Here is a 19,793-nt window from a genome sequence, read left to right on the forward strand (position 1 = left end):
GTGAACGCAGCATCAGTTGATGCCACTAGTCTAGCTTAGCTAGCTGTGAGAGGCTGAGCAGCTAAAGTCTTTCTCTGCCTACATCCCCCAGAATGCCATGCGTTTCTGGATCAGAGTTCAGTGAATATTCTACATATTGAATTTTCAATAATAATAATAATATTATTATTGATAATATTATTATTATCAATAATACTAATATTATTGATAATAATGTTATTATTATCAATAATAATATTGATATTATTTATGTGATATATATACTGTTATTGATTTATTGTCCAGCCCTACGTCACCTTATAATATATTTATATTAAAATAGCCAAATTTAACAAGACTGTCAGTCATGTAAAGTATATTTATATAATAGTTTTCTTTGCTTCATGGTTCCCTGATAGCATGAATGAGTTGACTGAATCATTTTCTGTGCTGTGCGGGTTCGACCTTTGTCAGGTGAGGTTTCTGCCCCTCCCTCTTCACGTCGGACTCGGCTCCTTTCCTTCGACCTCTGCCCCACGTACTGGGAGGCAGTGGGACTGACGGGATCCACACCGAGACCGAGCCCAGTGTGGCCTCTGAGCTTAAAAAGACAGCGAGCGCCTGAGCCGCTCAGACAACAACACAAGCAGAGAGATGTGGGATTTTGAACATGAACCACGCAGAGAGCTTTCAGCATGCCGAGGGAGCGCTGGGATATCATATGCACAGGAAGTGGGGGTGATAAGGATCAATATGGATTGCATTTAGCCAGGCCATGCTCCACTCGCCTCCCATAAGTCATAAATTACCATTCAGTCCTAACAATAACAGACACCATTACTAATTTTCTCCTTAAAACATGTGACTCTCTCTCCTTTTGTTTGCTGTCCTCTATTCCTTTAGCTGAGGGTTTATAATCATATATTCAAGGGTTTTGCAGCTCTGTTGAAAGTTGTAAGCTGAAAAATTGTGGCAGGATTTAAATGGCCTCTTAGTTAAACTTTTTTTGAGAGACATTTGCAAAAGCTGTTCAATAAAACAGGATTGCGCTGCTGCAGCTCTATCTGACTCCTTTGTTGTGAGCGTGAAGCTGTCATGCTGTTTAGACTGAATAAACTGAACGCACTACACCAATTTTTACATTCTGAAAGCAGTATTTATTCATTTTTCTACTGTAGAGAAGTGCGCTCTTTGTCCAATATGCAAACATTTTATGTTTTTAACGCTGCACTCGTGTAATAAAACTAACAAAAATGACTTGTTTTTACACACTTTACCTAAACTTATGGAGGTTTTGGGAAAAGATGAATTATCTCACTTCTTTTTCCAATATAAATCTGCAAAATGTTGCTCTGGTACGACTAAATAAAATCCACTAATCAAGTAAAATTGTAAAGTAGCATCCAAGACTTTACTCAAGTAAGAATCAGTAACTGATCAAATTATCATTTAATATTTATAAATGACATACAAAATGTAAAGTTAAGTGGAAATTTGGTATTTTAAGGACCAAAATGACAATAATTCATATAAGGAACAAAAAGTAGCAAGATTTTTTTTCTAAATAAGTTTCCTTCATTAAAAAACTTTTGAAATTTTAACAGAAGCTACAGAGCCCGGTGAGTTTTAGTTAAAACATGTCCATAATTTATAAGCTGATCTCTGGATCTTATGTTTATTCTGGATTAGAGAGGTATAAAACTAAATGTTGCTTCCAGTTATTCTGGGTTTAGTTCTACATTTGTAAAGTATAAAGCTAAATGTAGCCTTACTTAGCCTCACTCGCTACGTAACATATGATTCTCCAGCTGCGATAGGCTTGAATAGTAAAAAGGTTTTTACATATTACAATCGTTGTCATAAACCCATTTGTTCTGCTTATGATACTTGAACAGTTTAACTGCTGTAAATCCTCACAGTGGTTAAAATCATGCAAATTGACCAGCACTTAGTGATGCTAGCATATGTTACGCAAACTCCAGCTACTACCCCCATCCATCCTTCAAAACACACACGCATACACTCATCCATGTGCTAATAGTCCCACCACTTAGTGCCCCCAGCCCACATTATCTCACTGCTATTGATCCACATCCTCTCGTCAACCAGAGAGCCTTTACTGGATAATTTTCAAGGGCATTTATAAATACAAGATTGGGTGGCTGGGTTGATTTCTCTGCGGCTCTTGGTGAATTGCTGAGTTAAACAAAGAGCAGGGTAGTGAACGTGTTTTGGGCCTTAAGCATTTATAGCAAAGGCTGTTATTATTTTTTGTCAAATTGGAGGCTTTTCCAAAAAAACTTTTTATTTTAATTTTTTGCCTAATCCAGAAGAAGACGAAGCTCTGAGCGTCTGGTTGAAAAAGTTAATTTCCCCTCCTGACTCTTGTTGTTGTGCCAGAATCACAGTCAGCCTCGTCTGCGCCAAACTATGTTGGCCGACAGAGCAGAAACGCCGTCCAACGCTAACAAAAACTCCCCAGGAGAACCGCAGGGTGGAGCTGGCCCTCCAGCCGCGCCGCGGGTCAGCCTGCGCCGGTGCCAGGGACGCACTGCGTGAGTGCGGCTTGGTTGCGTGGAGAAGCATTGTTGATTGGGCCGCCGGGCAGGAAGCATCTGCTATCGGAGGGAAGCCTCGAGGTGCTAAGTTTTATGTAACTCTGGGTATTTTTTGTGTAATATTTTATATGTTTGTGTTGGTGTGAAGTGTTTTCCTGTATCTGGGAGACCCGACCGTGGCCCACCTTCCTCTGGGTCCCAGACAGACAATCCAACAGCTTCCTGTAGCACACAGGGGACAAAAAGACAAACCAAAGCCTCGTCAATAAATCAATCAATCAAATTTTATTTGTATAGCAACAAAGTCCAGAGTACTTTACATCATAAAAACACAAAAATCTACAATTTCCAAGTGCCATCATCAAAATCCTCAAAATAATTTCTAACTAGGTGGGTTTTTAGTCTGGATTTCAAGGAACTCAGTGTTTCGGCTGCTTTTCAGTTATTTGGAACTTTGTCCCAGATTTGTGGTGCATAGAAGCTGAAAGCTGCTTCTTCATGTTTGGACCCGAGAGATCTGGAAGGTTGATCCAACAACAGCAGATGTTTAATAATCTTTAACTGAAGTACTTTAAAGTCTCTTCTCTGATCTCCAGGGAGCCAGTGGAAGGACTTTTGTCCACAAATAACCAAATATCTGATGAACTGAATCGATTTTTATGTGATTTGACCTTTCATCCACACGTAACCTCCGTTTAATATCACTAAAAACGACTGATAATAAAACCTCCGGCCAAAGAGAAGATTTATAACGCGGTACTGTTTGTCCTGCAGTGGAGGGAAGATGGCTGATGATTTTACGTTGGTTCAGACTATATCCACTTGTTTTTTTTAATAACTGCTCTAATATGTTGAGTTGCAATGGATAAAGAGTGATTGGAGGTCAACCTCCACCTCCTGGGTTTAACAGTCGTTTTGTGTTTTATTAACTTTATATTCCAACAAGGTATTTAAAAATAGTTCAACCTTTCTGTCTGAATCTCCTGGCGCCATGTTTGATTCTAAACAGGAAGTAGTGGTTGTTTCGAAGGATTGTGATTGGCCAACATAAGTTTAGCTTTGCCCTACGCTGCCCCCTATAGGTGTGGCATTTTTACTACAACGGTTTGTGTGGATGAACACTTTTCTTAAAATAAGTTGTGGAAACAAAAGTTTCTGCTACGTTGTTTCAAAAAGACTTGGCTTTTTAAAATACTTCTTGTGTTTTTTTAAAATCTAAAAATATTGTACATTAATAAAAACTGATTAATTAAAATGACATGTACTCAATTCAGTCAGCAGGTTAGTTTGTGTGTTTGATGTAAACTTGCATTTAGTGTGTAAATATAATATCAACCCGGTAGTGAAATTATCACAGGTGAGATAGGTCAAGGAAACTAGAAAGGAGCAAAAATGCTTCTTTTTACTCCAAAATGAGTAAAAATGTTGGTTTTGTAATCAAAATGTTGAACCAAAAACCATGGTGTCATTAGATAGAGAAAACATGTCCAGGTCACAAAAAACACGATGAACACAAATTGGTTAAAACTTTAACAGATGCTGCAGATTCATATATTTTCTCTCTTTTTTTTGGCTATTTAATGTTTAGCTCAAACAAATTACATTTAACTGGACTTTTGTACCCTTGTTAGTTTATTATAACCTTCTTTTTAAATGCAATTTGGCATCTTTTCTCCTGTTTAGATACAACATAATGTCCTTTTTTATGTTTTCTGTTAAATCTTGAGATAAATCTTGCACAGGAATGCCATAAATGCACAAAATAAATCCATCCTGCTAGTTTCTCTTTCTATCTTCTAGTCCAACACTGGTGCAAAAGTCACAGGCCCTTGGCAGCGCTGATCCAATTCAGCGTCCCGTCTGTCACAATACTGGCGCTGCTTAGTGTTGAAGCTGCCAGCTAATGGCTGCTGATCCGCTCCAGAAACTCGCCAGCCCAATCTCTGCCCAGGCCAGGAACTTAACAGCCAATGATTGTCGAACCTTGCAGCTCACTCACCAACTCGCGCCAAATCACAGGATGAGTGTCCTCCTCTCAACTGAGAGAAAACTGGATTTCAGGGAGTTTCTGAGCTAATTTGTTGCTATGCAAAATTCCCTCCATGCTGCTGAAAACACGTTGTTCAACTACAACAGATGAAAACAGGATTTCAGCTGCAAATATTTTTGTTGTTTCCTGAAAATGCAACATCTAGTATTAAGGGAAGTTTTGGACTCAAAGTTTTGTGCATTTGATGTTCCACATTTAAACAAAACAGGCCACCTACAATGGAGAGAAATTTGAATTAATTAAAATCAGCTGCCAAGAAAAGCAACATAAATCTACTTTCTTAAAGGGAAAATGATTTTTAATCAGCTATTATGGGTTTTAGTAAAGAGAAAACGTGAAGATTTAAAATGGTCTTTAAAACATCATAATGTTGTTGACATTATTTGTGATAGAAGATGCCACTAATGGTTAATATAACTTAACTAAATTTACAGTTAATTAGTTACATTTTCTCAGCTCTTTGTTAAAGCTGATGCTTGTGTTTAAAAAGTATCACACCAAACGAGTTTTGCATGTCAAGCGCTGCGTGATTTGAAGTGATTTAAAATAGCTTCAAATGGCATGAAGAAAACAAGGTTATGGAGGATTCATAGGGTTAGAGTTAGGGTAACCCTACTCTACACTAATTATGTGATATAATTATATAATCTACGACCAATCAAGTTGTGACTACAGAGATGGGAATAGAAACGGCTCTGCTTGGAAGAGGATCAGCAAGGAAGTTGGAATGTTGACTAAATTATAACTTTTAATGTTTGAAAATATTTTTCCACATTTGAGCTATCCAAATCCGTTCAGCAAAAATGTTGAGTCACGTTAAATAAACCTTAGATAAAATGTTGATTATTTAGATGAAATATGCAGGAGATAGTGTAAGAGATTGAGGGACACGTAAGCCAAGGAGTCTCCTCAAAACGATTTTGACGCGAGCAAAATGTCGAGCGTCCGTCTGCAAAGTGCGTCGAACTGAAGCATCGGGCGCGGTGCGACACGCGAAACGTGTTTGATGTGAACGAACCAGATAGTAACCAAGTTAAAACTAGAAAACCGTATTATGTAATATTATACCTAATATAATTTATTTTCTATAATAACAAGAAAGTCTGTGTTGACTAAAAATGCGTAAATATACTTAATTGTTAGTTTGCCCTGGTGTTACTAAATTCATCACCAATCTACTAAAGAAAAAGTTCACTTTAATGTTAGCCAGAGAGTTTTTGTTTTGTCAAACCTTCGTTTAGAACGATGGAGGATTTAATTGCTGCAACTTGTGGCAAATAACTTAAACACTAATTCTATCAGACATTTGTGACATCTGAAGAAATTAGAGGTTCATTTCTTTGCTAATTCAGAATCAGTTTTCTGTGTCTGAATAAACAAACATCGCATTGATTTCAGGAACTACAAGAAGTCTCCTTAGTGTCACTTCACATTCAGTGTGTTTCTGAAGTTTGTTGCTAATTTGTGGCGCAGCAGAAACGATTAGCGATAAACTGAAGCGACACTGATGCGTTTCAGTTTGTTAAAGATTTTCCACTGAAGCAGATTTTTAGACGGTAGGGCTTGGTGGAGATGAAGTGGTGAAAATTTGTGCTTCTTTGTGTGTTAGAGATATTATTTGCATCTTTTGTGTTTGAGTCCCTCGTCTCCGAACTCCAACCTCACTCCAACCTCACTCCAACCTCACTCCTCCTCCCCTTCCCTCCTGTTCCATGTCTGTCTTTGCAGTTGTCACCTCCAATTTCAGCTTCAATTTATTACATCTCCCCTTGCTGCAGCTGGTGCACACAATCACACACAATCACACACATTCACACACATTCACAGTCACCCCGCCTGGAGATATGGTCGTCTGGACTAAGGCAAAATGGGAATCTTAAGAGAATATTGTAGACCTTTTATCTTCATCTGCTGCCTCACTTTCACTTCATCCTCATTCCACCTCACACTGTCAGTCCTATTTCTTATTATTTTTCCTCTTCCTCCATGCTTTCTCAGTTTTGTCCTCTTTCCTTTCTTTGTCTTTGTCTCTCACATTTATTCCAGGTGACTTTATTTTCTCTCCACCTCCATCTGTCTCTCTGCTCTGTATCTAAGCTGAGTCTGTTTATTTCTCCTGGTTGGAGTTCAAAACTGAAGTTATTATCTTTAGACCTAAAGAGGGACGATCTAAAGTCAGCTTCAGTTATTACAGATAGAACCTAGAAATCAGGATGAACCTTTAGAGCCACATAAAGACGATTACAACGTCGGCCTTCTATCACCTGAATAACATTTTCATGATTACAGAAGATCTAGAGAAACTCATCTTTAGTTGCATTAATTACTGCCTAAAAAAATCAGGAGATTTAAAGAACTTTGTGGAATTAAAATAAGCAAAATATACAGGCGGAGATTTGAAACTTAGAACTCAGAGGGTTAAAATGCTGCTAGTAGTTTATAAATCAATGAATTAAAGATCTTCTGTTATATTAACCTTCCAGATCTCTCAGGTCTTCTGGTTCTGGTTCTGCTCTGCATCCACAAAACTAGAACCAAATGTGGAGAAGCAGGATTCGGCTTCTAAGCATCCCAAATCTGGAATAAACTTCCATAAAACTGCAAAACAGCTGAAACACCGAGTTCATTTAAATCTAGACTAAAAACCTGCCTGGTAAGAGCTGATTTTAAAACATTATAAATGAAACATTAATCATCTGATGTGTAACTTCACCAAATTATTGACTGTGTGATCTAAGACTTTGTATTTTTGTGTTTTTATGGTATAAAGCACTTTAAAATGCCTTGTTGCTGAAAGCTGCTAGACAAATAAACCTGACTGACTGATTGAAGTTGCGTACGTTTAGAGACAACGCTGGCCTGGATTCATCAAAGTTTTCTTACTGCTAAATCTGGTCCCATTTTCAGACATCAGAGACCAAAAGCAGTCATTTTACTCACACAATTTTAAAAAAAGAAAGAGTGAACATCTCAGAAACGGAGGGAAGTAGTGACGGCAGCAGGAGACAGAGTTAATTACCAAAAAGACGAGACGGGCTTGGAAGAGATAAATGCAAAGAAATGGAGCAGATACCTCAGAGAAAGCAGCGGAAATCAGATTCAGGGACGGAGTTAAGCGGCGTATCGGAGAAAGGCCGAGACGTCTGTGCAGAGAGGCAGTAGCTGCATTGTTCCTTTCCTGCAGAGGTGCATTAGCTGTGATGTGGTTTCTGGGTACGCAGGCTGCTGTGAGAACTAAATCAACACAGAGATTTGAAGCGTGTTTAAGCTCTCAGAGATCCCAGTGTGGACTTTGCAGAAACTTCACTGATTATTTGAAAAGAAAACAAACTCTGGCTCCAAGATCTACACATCTGTTTATACATAATGTGCTCTGCATTGTTATTAGCGGCTTCCAGATTCCTCACCCTGAAAACGGCGTCCTCACCGGGAAGCACGGTGGTGGCAGCATTATGATGTGTGCATGCAGGAACACAGAATCTGCTGGGAGGTTTTAGTTGTTTCCAGTTGAAAATCTGTTGCAAGACTTGATCTTAAGCTGCTGCTCTTCATCCAATCTGACTGAGTTGCTGCTTTGCAAAGAAGAAAAAACAAAAATCAATGTCTTTGTGTACAAACTGGTAGAGAAATACCCCCAAAAAACACGGATATAAAACTCACTTCTCCTGTTTTCCTGTAAAATATCTTTCATTTGCTCCACTAGCATTTATCTTGACTCTACTTGACAGGTCATGTCAGGATTGTTTGTCACTGCTGACACCTGCAGGCCAATTTTGTTGGTGTCATTTGACCCGGCTGTGACCTCAGGAGGGTGGAGAACAAAAATTATACTCAAGTAAGAGCAAAGATACTTCAATGTGTTTTTACTCAAGTAAAAAGTCCAAGAAACTGCTCAAGAAATTATCAACAGATCAAAATATAAAGTTATAAAGTGGAAGATTTGGTATTTTTAGAACCAAACTGACAATAAGTTAAATAAGTAACAAAAAATAACAAAATTAGGCCAAAGAAAACGTTTCCAAATCAGTTTCTTTCAATAAAAAACTTCTGAAACTTGAATGTGAATCTTTGATTAAAACATGTTTGTTCTTCATTCAGTGGGTAGAAAATCCAGAAGTTTTACTCAAGTAAGAGTAGAGATACTTCATAATAAAATTACTCAAGTAAAAGAAAAATAAAATACTCCAAAAAGTAATTTTTTTCATAGAAGTTACTTGAATAAATGTAATTGGTCAGCATTTAGAATATTTTTTATGACTAAATTTATTATTTCGGTATTAATGACCAGAAACCTCGTCAGTTTGAATTATGTTAACGTAATAAATTAGACGGGGGTTTGATATGTTGCATCTCATGCTGCCTCTGTGCGTTTTTGTACTACTTTGTGGTTTTTATGACAGTTTCACAGTTTTGTTGCCTTTTGCATCGTCTTTAAATATTCATTGAGGTTTGTTTGTCAGGGTTTTTTTTAAATTTTGCTCGTACTTTAATTATAATTCTCATCAAGATTCATCAGCCACATTATGGTTTAATTACTCCATCAAGCTATTCATTCTGCTCATCATCATGGAAATATATTTGGAAGTGTATTCTTCGCTGTATGTCTTTTTGAATATTTTATCTTTGCTCCAAGGAGCCGCCCATTGTTTGTTTTCTCCTCTATCGTTACCAATGTCTCCCCAGAATGCAGGAGAGATTATTCTGTGCAAAATGCATTTAGGGAGAATGCTACGTGGTTAAAAAGCCAATCTGGGCTTTATTGTCCATTTAACCACTGAGGGAATGGGCAGAACGAACCACTCAGGTTTCAACCCTTAAAATGCCATTTGTATATGTTTTATTATTGTGTTTTAACGGATTTGTTTAGGTCAGAATGACTGGAGTTGGTTTAATGGTACTCTAATATAAAGACTTAGATAAAGAGCTAAGTCTTCATTCCTGATGGAGGGTAAACCCCTAATTTGCATGGCAAACAGCATGCTATTTCCTAAAAGCCGGTTTTCACTCAGATTCCTATCATTTGTGTTTGGCTCCAACCACAATGTATTTAATCATATCTTAGCGGGTGGCTTAAGAAAATCACCAGCTGCATTTGCACGCCACATTTAACATGAAGGCGGGATAAACCGTTGATGTTGCAAGTTAAACTCGTAGCATAAACTACATTCATAACCATTCCTAGTTGCCGTGTGTTATCATAACACAAGACGTTCATTTTTCTGCAGTTAACCTGGTTTTCTAATAATTGCTGCGGTGAAAGCTCAATCCTCCCATGATTGGAGCCGCCGCCTTGACATGATGAAATTGTACAGCTGAAGGAGCCACACACATTTATATTTAATCTCCTAACGCTCATCCTTAATGCATGAGGAGAGTGGAAGACCCCCTTTCCCCTCTGGGAGAGGGAAAGAGAGGGATTAGAGTGGGATTAATTCTGTGGCGTGAATAGGAGCCGCGAGACCTCCACTCCACTCCTCCCTTCTCTAAACGACTCAAACACAAACTCTTCTTCTCTGTCTTCCTTTCAGTTCAGAAACTCGCATTAAACCCAAGGAGTCGTTAACATAGCAACAAATGTTACTGGACGATAAATTGTCCCAGAAGTTATTGCGATAACCGATAATATTGTCATTTTGGTGATGGCATAATGATGCATGAACATATTCTCAAAAATTTATAAACTTAAAATTTTAACACTGGAACATTAAATATCCAAAATAAATAAACTAAACAAAATGAACTATAAGGTGTAAGAAGTTATTGAGTTATAAATTGTCCATGAAGTTATTGCGATAAACGGTAATATTTTTGTTTTGTAATGGCATAATGATGCATGAACACATTCTCAGAAATCAATAAACTTTAAATATCAACACTGGTACTTTAAATATTCTAAATAAATAAAACAACAAATAAAATGAATTATAAAGTCTCAGTAAATAAAATTATCCTTCAAATAAAAACTGGCTTGTTGAGACCAGAACACCAGCCTGATTATCAATCTGACTTCATTTTTGTACATGGAAACTATGCACAAAAGTTTATTGTTAAAAAGTTTATTTTTAAAAGTACGTACCTAGGTGCATCTGATTTCAACTTATCTTTAAACAAACTGTTAGTAACAAAGATAAAATATTCACCTTTTATAAAGAATAGGTTGATTAATTACCTTTAGTAAAATGTTTAGAAATAACTTCATTATTTAAAAGTTTCGTCTCCTTTTTATTAACATGAATTATAATTTTGACTGTTGCAGTGCAGATTTATTGGAAACTTGAGGCTAAAATAACCTCTGTTGTTGAAAGGTGGTCCAGTATTGATCAACTATTGAAATTCGATACTTTTACTTCCTCAAGTTTTCAGACTAAGACTTAAAAAGCAAATGTTAAACTTTATTCCTTTTGCCATTCACCTCATGAATGAGGCTCAATGCACCAGTTTTCCATTTTAGGCTCCGTCTCCCTGTGCTGGCAAATATATTGGAAGAAGGGCTCATAACTTCTCCATCATACAGGAATCAATATGCATTCACTTTGGTGAAATTAGCAATTATTCACTGTCGTCCTGATTCACACAGAAACACGGTAAACATGCAGTTAGTCAGCAATAAGTATTAGGACTAATAGCAGAGTGATGTGTAAATGTGATTGGATGTAATTTAATCAATAACACCAAGACTGCATGTTGTCTTTGGATCAATAAGTGAATCACACAATGCATTATTCTGCTGTGCTTAATAGGAAATGGATTTCACTTAAAGGCTTCTTCAGTCGGGACCTTCACCTCCTTCCACAGCCAATATTGGAGCGTAAATGTTAAAATAGCGGCCTTTAAAATTACAATACTGATCCTTAATTGCTTTTAAAGAAACAGCTGTGCTATTAATGTGGTAACATCAGAGTCTGAATCGAAGAAAACCACAAATATTTCATATTTAAATAGATGCTGAAGCACAACGTTGTATACTGAAGACTGATTGATATTGCCTTAATCAATAACAATCAATCAATCAATCAAGTTTATTTCTAGAACACATTTCAGCAACAAGACAGCTCAAAGTGCTTTACATTATGAAAATAACATATTTTAGGGCTGCAATTGATCAATTATTGTATCGATTAATCCATTAATCAGCAGAATTTTCATTTTACCACTCAAAACTTTTTGCATAATATTAGAAACACATTAAAATATGTAAATAAATGAATAATTCAATTCTTTTTTTTTTAATAATTTGAGTTTATATACTCAGTTAATGATTAATTAGTTACTGAATTAGTTGACAATTATTTAAGTAGTAGATTAATCGTGATTAATCGTTTCAGCTTTGACATTTAAAAAAAATGTAAACTATATTACTTGATTTGACCATTTTCCACTTTGGTTTTGAAAGGTCGTATTTATTTCAGCTGTATTTTGGGGGTGGAATAATCCAGTCCAGCTTTGAAATGGAGCTGATTTAGAATTTTTGTAAAAATATCTGGGAAATCTGCCGATAAGCCAACTTTAGCTATTAGTCTGATAAAATGTGGAGCCAGCTAGCTAAATATGTGGTACTGAAATGTTCACAATGTGTTTCACTCTGGAAACATATGGAACTGGAATTTTCTATGAAGCCTAGCAGCTACATTTAATTTGTAGTTAAATTTAGTACATTTTTCTTCGTAATGTGCTGTATTAGACGTTAATGACATGAACTTCATGGGGTCTGTTGGTGTTTCCCTCCAGGTTTGAAGATAGTGAAGCTTAAAGGTTCATCAGGTTGTGCCGAACATCAGACCTGTTAGGGGGAAAGCGCCAAGAGGGGGTAACCCCCAGACGTAACGTCTTTAATATTGCATGAAGCCGCTGTGGTTCCTCTGCTGCTGAGCTCCAGTTCGGCTCAATGTGGCTTCACATGCGCAGCAGTCAGTGCGAGCGTTTACGGTTGAGCGGTCGCCACGGTGTGATGTGGCGATGGAGGAGACGAGCTGCAGGTTATCTTGGTGCCGCCGGAGAACGTCGTCCCTCACCCTGACCCCACCGTCCCTCACCCTGACCCCTGACCCGGCCGTCCCTCACCCTGACCCTTACTCACCGTATTGATTACAGATTATAACTTAGCATCAACTAAGGCTGAGGCAGCAGTCACTTAAACTTAATGTTTTTGACCAATTTTGAGGAAAATATTCAGTAAAATCTGAAAAAATGTGGAAATCTGTGTGAGATTTTGAGGGTTTTTGAAAATCTGGAGGAACTTGTTAATGTAATTTGGGCCACATAAAAAGCTACGGCGGGCCAGATTTGGCCTCCGGGCCTTGAGTTTGACACATGTTTTTGGACCATAACTAGAACCGTGGATCAGCTAAACGCCTTTAAAGTGAATGAGTGCGTCAGACTCCGTGTTGCTCTGGAGGAACTGCAGCAGTGCAGTTCTCAGGTTTTTAAAAGTCAGTTGACTTCAGACTCCGAGTCCGAACTGTTGTCTGGAAACGAGATCTACGCAGTGGAAGTTTTCTCTAATGTAAGAGAGTAGAAAGCTTTAGACTGGATCTGCTTTTTCCTTCATTTCCCCCAGAAATGTTTGATTTCATGTGACGCTTAATTGCAAACAGTTTCTGTTTGACTTGTTTCTGTCTGTGTGAGAAGAAAGTCAGGATTTACACCAGAAGATCACATCAGTCGAAACTGCTGGGTCCTGATTTACGGCCGTCGGAAGTTATTTTCTGCAGCTCTGGCTATCAGCCTGATGAAAACCGCTCCGCGCGTGCGTGTGTGTGTGTGTGTGTGCGCACGCGTGTGCGTGTGTGTGCGTGTGTGTGTGCGTGCGTGTGTGTGTGTGTGTGTGTGTGCACATTTGTGTTTTCCCTCTGCAATACTGGGAATATTGGAAAACTCATCCTCTTTTCTTTGTGTGCGTTTCTTCCTGTGTGAACAGCTTCCTGCCGATCTCAATAAGATGCACCTGACGGACCACGCCCACCAGCAGGTGATACACATGGCGCCCAGCCAATCAGGGTGCAGCATAACCAGCGACTCGGGCAGCAGCAGCTTGTCAGACATCTACCAGGTGGGTTCCTCAAGAAAAAGACATTTCTTTGGGTCACAGAATCAGCTAGGAAGATATTTCTATGTTCTATTAAAAAAGCTACAGATGAATAAACGATCAGCGCTTCTCTCCCATGTTGCCATTAATAAATAAAAAGGAATAAATTAAGAACCCTGCTAAAATTAGTGACTTGTTTGCTCACCTGTTGCTCATCAGTCAGCCTTTAATCCTTCTAATTATTGCTCATCAGTTCTGATCTTCCAGCTGTGGACTGAAGGTCATGTGTAGGAAATAAACCTAACCTTTTACAGCGCCATCTTTCCTCTGGTTAAAGTACTGTAACCTAATCGTTGCTTGGGTTACAGTTATTGGTGGCCATTTTGCAGAAACTCTGATCTGATATTGTAAACTGTAAGTTAAAATTATTCATGCTCCTGCAAATTAAGGTTACAGAATAAATCAATTAATCGCATGATAAATTAAAGCAAACTCAATCATTTCCATTTGCATGATTTATCTTTCTACCAAAAATTGCAGGATAAACTCTTTAATCTGGTGTTTTGGTCTCGACTAGCATTTTTTTGTTTACATTCATTTTATTTGTTGTCTGTTAATTTTAGATATTTAAAGTTTTCCAGTTCCAGTGCTAAATGTTCATAACAATTTAAAGTTTGATATTTGAGAATATTTTCTTGCATTATTATTATGCCATTATCATTATGTTACTCGAAAATGGATTCAAAACAACAAAACTATCATTTATCACAAAAACATCTGGAACAATTTATCATCCAACAAAGTTTGTTACTGTGACAGGCTAAGCAATCTTTTAATTTAACCAAATTTATTATATTTTACTGTTTCATCAGTAATAATAAAAGTAATAATATCAGCCGTATGGAAGTTAAGAAGACTTTTTGAAATCTTAAAGCAAAGCTAAGGGTTTTCAGTTTGTAGGGAATACACAAACCGACGTCTGTTTAGGGCTGGCAGTGCTAGCAATGCTAGCAATGCTAATCTTGCTAATATATCGTTCCAAATGAAATTAAAATTCAGTCTCAGTCATTTACAGTTTTGCTTTGCAGCAAGTACTGCTGGTTTAAATATGAATAAATAACAACCATTTATGCCAGGAAGGCAAAAAAATATATATTTTAAATACTGTTGGTTATGAAAATTGTATCGACAGCTTTAAGCTTCACAAAACAAGAAACCAACAACTTTCTGGTGAGTGTGTCTCTGTTTACAACTAATTCTCCAATCAGTTGTGTCAAATAAAATAAGAGCCTTTAGTAGACTCAGAAAACTTTGGTAGTATTTCTTCACTCTTGTCTCCTTTAATTTTGAAATAGTTTGTTTCCTCCCCTAATTACTCCATTGCAGCAGATAGAGAGGTCACCTTGCACGCCTCTTTCTCTTCCTTTGTGACATTTCTCCAGTATTTACCAGCTCAGTGTGCTTCCACAAGCCTCTCTTGAGTGCTTGAAGGACTGAGAGTCAATAACAGAGAAAAGAGAGCATAATAAACCTGTCATCTAATCGTTTTAATCCACTAACTTTTCTAATCTCCGTTGTTTGAGGAGAAAGCCGTTATAAATCCAAGAATGTTTCTTTTAGCCTCCACAAGCTGAGGCTTACCGTAATTATTTGGCCGTCCCACCCTCCATGCTGTGATTATAAATGGATTTTAGAGTTTCTTACTGACACAAGGTTGTTTATTTTAGGTAGCTTTAATCATGGCAACCAGGAAGGTTAGTTTGTTATTGAGCTGATTTATGATGGGTTGACAAAGCTATTAAAGTTGGTTACATTTAAGGAAGAAAAAAATATTTCATACATTTTTCTTAAAAATAACCCGTTAAAGGTGCAGGATGCAACTTTTATAAAAATATGTTTTTAACATATTTGTTAAAACTAACAGTTTATGAGAAAAATAATCTGTGAAAAGATCAACCTCGTCTACCTCTTACCTGAGCTACAATTACAGTCTAAAGAAATGTACCAAAAACAACCAATCAGAGCCAGGAGGCGGGGTTTAGCGCTGTCAATCAACCTCATTTACTGCTAAATGTGATAAATATTGACAGGAAAAGCAAAACAAACAAAAAAATGAGATACAAAAACAGACCAAAAAATAAGCTAATTTATCCCCCTTTTTTCGACCTACTGCAGGATTTTTGTCTGCCTGGTTGTTTATGAGCAGCGCAGGTTATCCAGGGTCTGACATTTAACACAGAGCGCAGATCATTTCACCCTCAGATTAGGTATTTATCACACGGATTTGATCCCATCGGCTTGTTGCTGACCCGGCTCCGTGTTTGTTTACAGCTGTCTTAAAGGGCTGACCCTTCCAGTCAGCTGCGCGCCTCAGCTGTCACTGTTTTACTGAGTTTCTCCCATGCATTTATATTCTTTTTAACCTCAGAAGTTTGTTTTTCCCCAACTTCTGGACTTTTGGCCTTTCCTCCCTCAGCTAGTTTAAATTCTGAAGCAACTTTTGCCACATCTCCCTTCTTCTTTTTAACATGAGGTGTTTTCTTTGGATTTGATGTCGTTCCTGTCGAGGAAATATCCTTTGAGCTCAAACTTGTTTTGACGTTGGTGAACTGCTGCGCAGTAACCGATCAGGTGTGAGTGGCAGTGAGGGGATGTTCACCACAGGAAGTGAGAGGGAAGAAAATGAGAATTTATTGAGCTGTTGCTCACTAAATTCTCATTTTTAACACTGTTTTAAAAAAGTAATTTTAAATGATTCAGAGTCAAAGTCTTTATTTCTTCCTGTAAGGATGACAAAAACTAATCACTCTAAATTTTACTAGGCAATTTTAAATCAGTAAATAATAGAAATATATAGTAATTTCGTTGTAAATGATGGATTAAAGAGCTCCAGAAGCTCAAATTTATTAAATCATTTACATTTTCTGTAAATTTGGGATTTTGTCTTTTGGCCTTCACATTTATTTATTTGAAACAGAAAACATTGAGCAGGTGGAAACTTCTTTACTTCTCCAAACTAATTTAGAAAAACAAAAAGTTTTCTTGCACCAGTTGCCATATACTGCAGATTTTTCTCATCTATACTCTTACTACTGCTGAAATTGTGGGACATGTGAGAACTTCATCATACAATAACTTTCAAAAATATTTACATTTTCGTAGAAATCTGAAAAGTGTGGCATTGGTGGCCCTGCCACTAGAGGGCTCCACTTTTAACCTCCGGGTTGCTGGTTTAATTCCCCCCTTCTCCTTCTGAGCCTCATCCTGCCAACCTGGACCTTGAGCAGCCAGAACATTTGAATATTCAGAGGTTTTGGACGCCAGAATGTGGTTTTACTTGGAAACTCCAGGTCACAGGTCACAACATCGTAGTGGAAAATATTCATACAAGTCGAGGAGATGCTACTTCTGACCTAGTTTAGTTTTGAACTTGTGCTATAAAGATTGTTCCAGATATAAACATAGTTCTCTGTAAATATTCTGGGTATTTTATAATGAAGTATGGATTTTTTTAATGATTTTTTTTAATGTGTTACATTACCACCCACAGGCAAAATGCATTGACCTTCAAATTCCCAACTAATTCAACATGGAAAGAATTTTAACTGCTAGTTTAGTTTTTTACTTTTATTATAAAGACCGCTTTTATTTTTATTTACCATTTTTATGTTTCAAACACAAACTTTAATGTACTTTGTTTTGATTTTATGTGACAGAACAACAGAAATGGCTGACTGGAAGAAAAAGTAACATTATCAGCTGCTTTTACAAATAAAATCTGAAAAGTTGATTTAATAAATCATCGTTAACTGCAGCTATAGGTTGCAGTTAACGTTGTCCAACTTTCTATATCTTTAAGCTGAAATCGCAAAAAAATCTCCCCTTGATGAACATTGTTGTGTAGAGGTACAGTTAATGTTTATTTGTAAATTTTGGTGCTTTTTTCCCACCGTGATCATTGTGTTTAGAGTTTGGCAGCAGGTTTTCTCCCAAAATTAAGACCAAAATTTAAAAATGTATCTCATCCGACCATATTCTGGCTTTTGGTGGTTGTGTTTTATCTCTGCAGAAAACGCTAAAACAGTTCCCACCTTATTGTGATTATTTGTGTTTTCTTCAGGCCACAGAGAGCGACCTGGGAGACGTGGATCTGTCTGGACTTCCAGAGGCTCCAGTGGACAGCGAGGAAGAGGAGGAGGAGGATGAAGACCTGGAGAGAGCGTCAGACGGACTTCTGGGCCGGGACCTGGTCCGAGAGTGTCTGGAAAAAGACCCGGCCGACCGCAACGATGACGACATCGGTCAGTTTCATTTGCTTTTTTTAAATTTCAGTTTTTAAGTTTTATAAGTTTTTCGATAAAAAAACTTCTGAAACTTCATCAAAAACTGCAGGTGTGTGTCGGAGTCTGTTTGAATGAAAACATGTTTATTTTTCATTCAGTGGGTAGAAAATACAGACATTTTACTTAAGTAAAAGTAAAAACAAAATACTCCTAAAAGTAATTTTTTTCAAAAACGTTACTCAGGTAAATGTAACTAGTTACTCACCAACTCTTATATCAGTCAATGTTTACTCAGATTTAAGTTGTTTTTATGACAGAATTTATGATTTCAGCCTCTAGTTCAGTACAAATTACCAAAACCTTAATCAATTTGAATTTTATTAGTAAAAAAGTAAAACGTACAGTGTTGTAAAAATACACCACATATTTTTCCAAAAAGTTAGTTGAGTAAATGTAACTAGTTACTACCCAGCTCTGGAATCGGCCAGAAAACTGCATTTGGTGCGCCCCTACTGATCAAATATTCCTATAAAATTGTTAAAAATGATTTTGGTGTGTTTTTTGTTGCTCTCTGTTGCTATTTTGGGACCATCAGTCGCTCAGCTTGAACACACAGGGAGCCCCCCCCTCATAAAGCCCCCTGCAGAGGTATCTAAACAGCAGTGCCCTTCTAATGTGTATTTTTAAGCAGGCAATCACTTAAACGGCCTCATTAGTGCCTGGAGCAGAAGGTGACCACATCAGAGAGCGAGGCGCGGCGGTAAAGGCCTGGCCTGCTGCGTGCCCACCGGGTCGGCCGGGTCTGGCCTTTTCACCGCCTTCTCTTCAGCTCATGAATATTATGTTTAAAAGAAGAAAATAAATCTAAAATAGCATTATTAGGGATGCATTTGATTTAAGTATGAAGAAACACTTTATTTGAAGGGGTGAGCCTCACATGCCACAAACATGAAGGAATCTTCATCAGCTATTGTCATTAAGTGTCATTGGTAAATAATGACACTTTTAATGCAAACTTCCATAACAAATTACATTAAAAGTGTAATTATTTACCAAATAATGCTTCATGACAACAGCGACAAACATTCATGAAAACTCCTTCATGTTCATGACAGGTGATATGTCATGCTTAACAGTGTTAGTTTAGTTAGTTAGTTTGACTTTATTGAACTTAGTGTAATAAAAGAATAAATGGTTACACAACCAAATGCATTTCAGAGAAAAGCAAACAAAAGAACAACAGTACTAAAGTATATTTACACGTTCAAAGTGCATGTCTGAAAAATATTCTAAATATTAGCTTTTTTTAACAACAATTTATCTGTAAACTGGTCAACATAGATCACCTTCATGGAGTAGAACATCATTTGATTTATGTTTTTCATTACATTGAGATTCTATTTTTATAAGACTTTTTTTGCATGTGTTATATTTGCATAGTTTAACTTCATGGTTGCAGCACCATTCTGCAGATAAAACCAAGAAAGAGCAAACTCAAGAGGTGTCTTAAAAGAAGAGTAATAAAAATATAAAACTACGGCAGTGAGGGTGTGAAGATAAAATGTCTTAAAGCCGGTGAGCAGTTTGGATCAAGGTCACTCTGTTCTCCGCTGCAGCACAGATGAGGCAGATTCTACGTCTCTTATGGGATTCCACCTTTATGATTTATATACACTTCTACCAGAGTAATTTCTGCTCTGGTTGTCATGTTTTAAAAGAGGAACAACTTCCTACACTGCAAAAACACAAAATCTTACCAAGTATTTTTGGTCCAGTTTCTAGTGCAGATGTTTTAGTACACTTGAAATAAGACAAACTTACTTACAAGTAACTTATCGGAAACTTTGCAAACAAAAAGTCTTGTAATAAGTGAAATGATCTGAACTAGATCTGGGGTT

The 19,793-nt window shown here is 37.2% G+C and overlaps 1 protein-coding gene across 14 annotated transcripts in view; it reads left to right on the forward strand.

Moving 5' to 3' along the window:
• rapgef6 (Rap guanine nucleotide exchange factor 6) overlaps positions 1–19,793 on the forward strand; it is a 131,534-nt gene that overhangs the window by 67,622 nt on the left and 44,119 nt on the right. For all 14 annotated transcript variants that reach the window (XM_023342276.1, XM_023342278.1, XM_023342277.1 and 11 more), the window contains 2 exons: positions 13,505–13,636; positions 17,733–17,913. In XM_023342276.1, the coding sequence (XP_023198044.1) occupies positions 13,505–13,636; positions 17,733–17,913 (313 nt within the window). The remainder of the gene's footprint in view (positions 1–13,504; positions 13,637–17,732; positions 17,914–19,793) is intronic.

This window comes from Xiphophorus maculatus, chromosome 11 (genome assembly GCF_002775205.1).
Source record: "Xiphophorus maculatus strain JP 163 A chromosome 11, X_maculatus-5.0-male, whole genome shotgun sequence".
Lineage (NCBI taxonomy): Eukaryota > Metazoa > Chordata > Actinopteri > Cyprinodontiformes > Poeciliidae > Xiphophorus > Xiphophorus maculatus.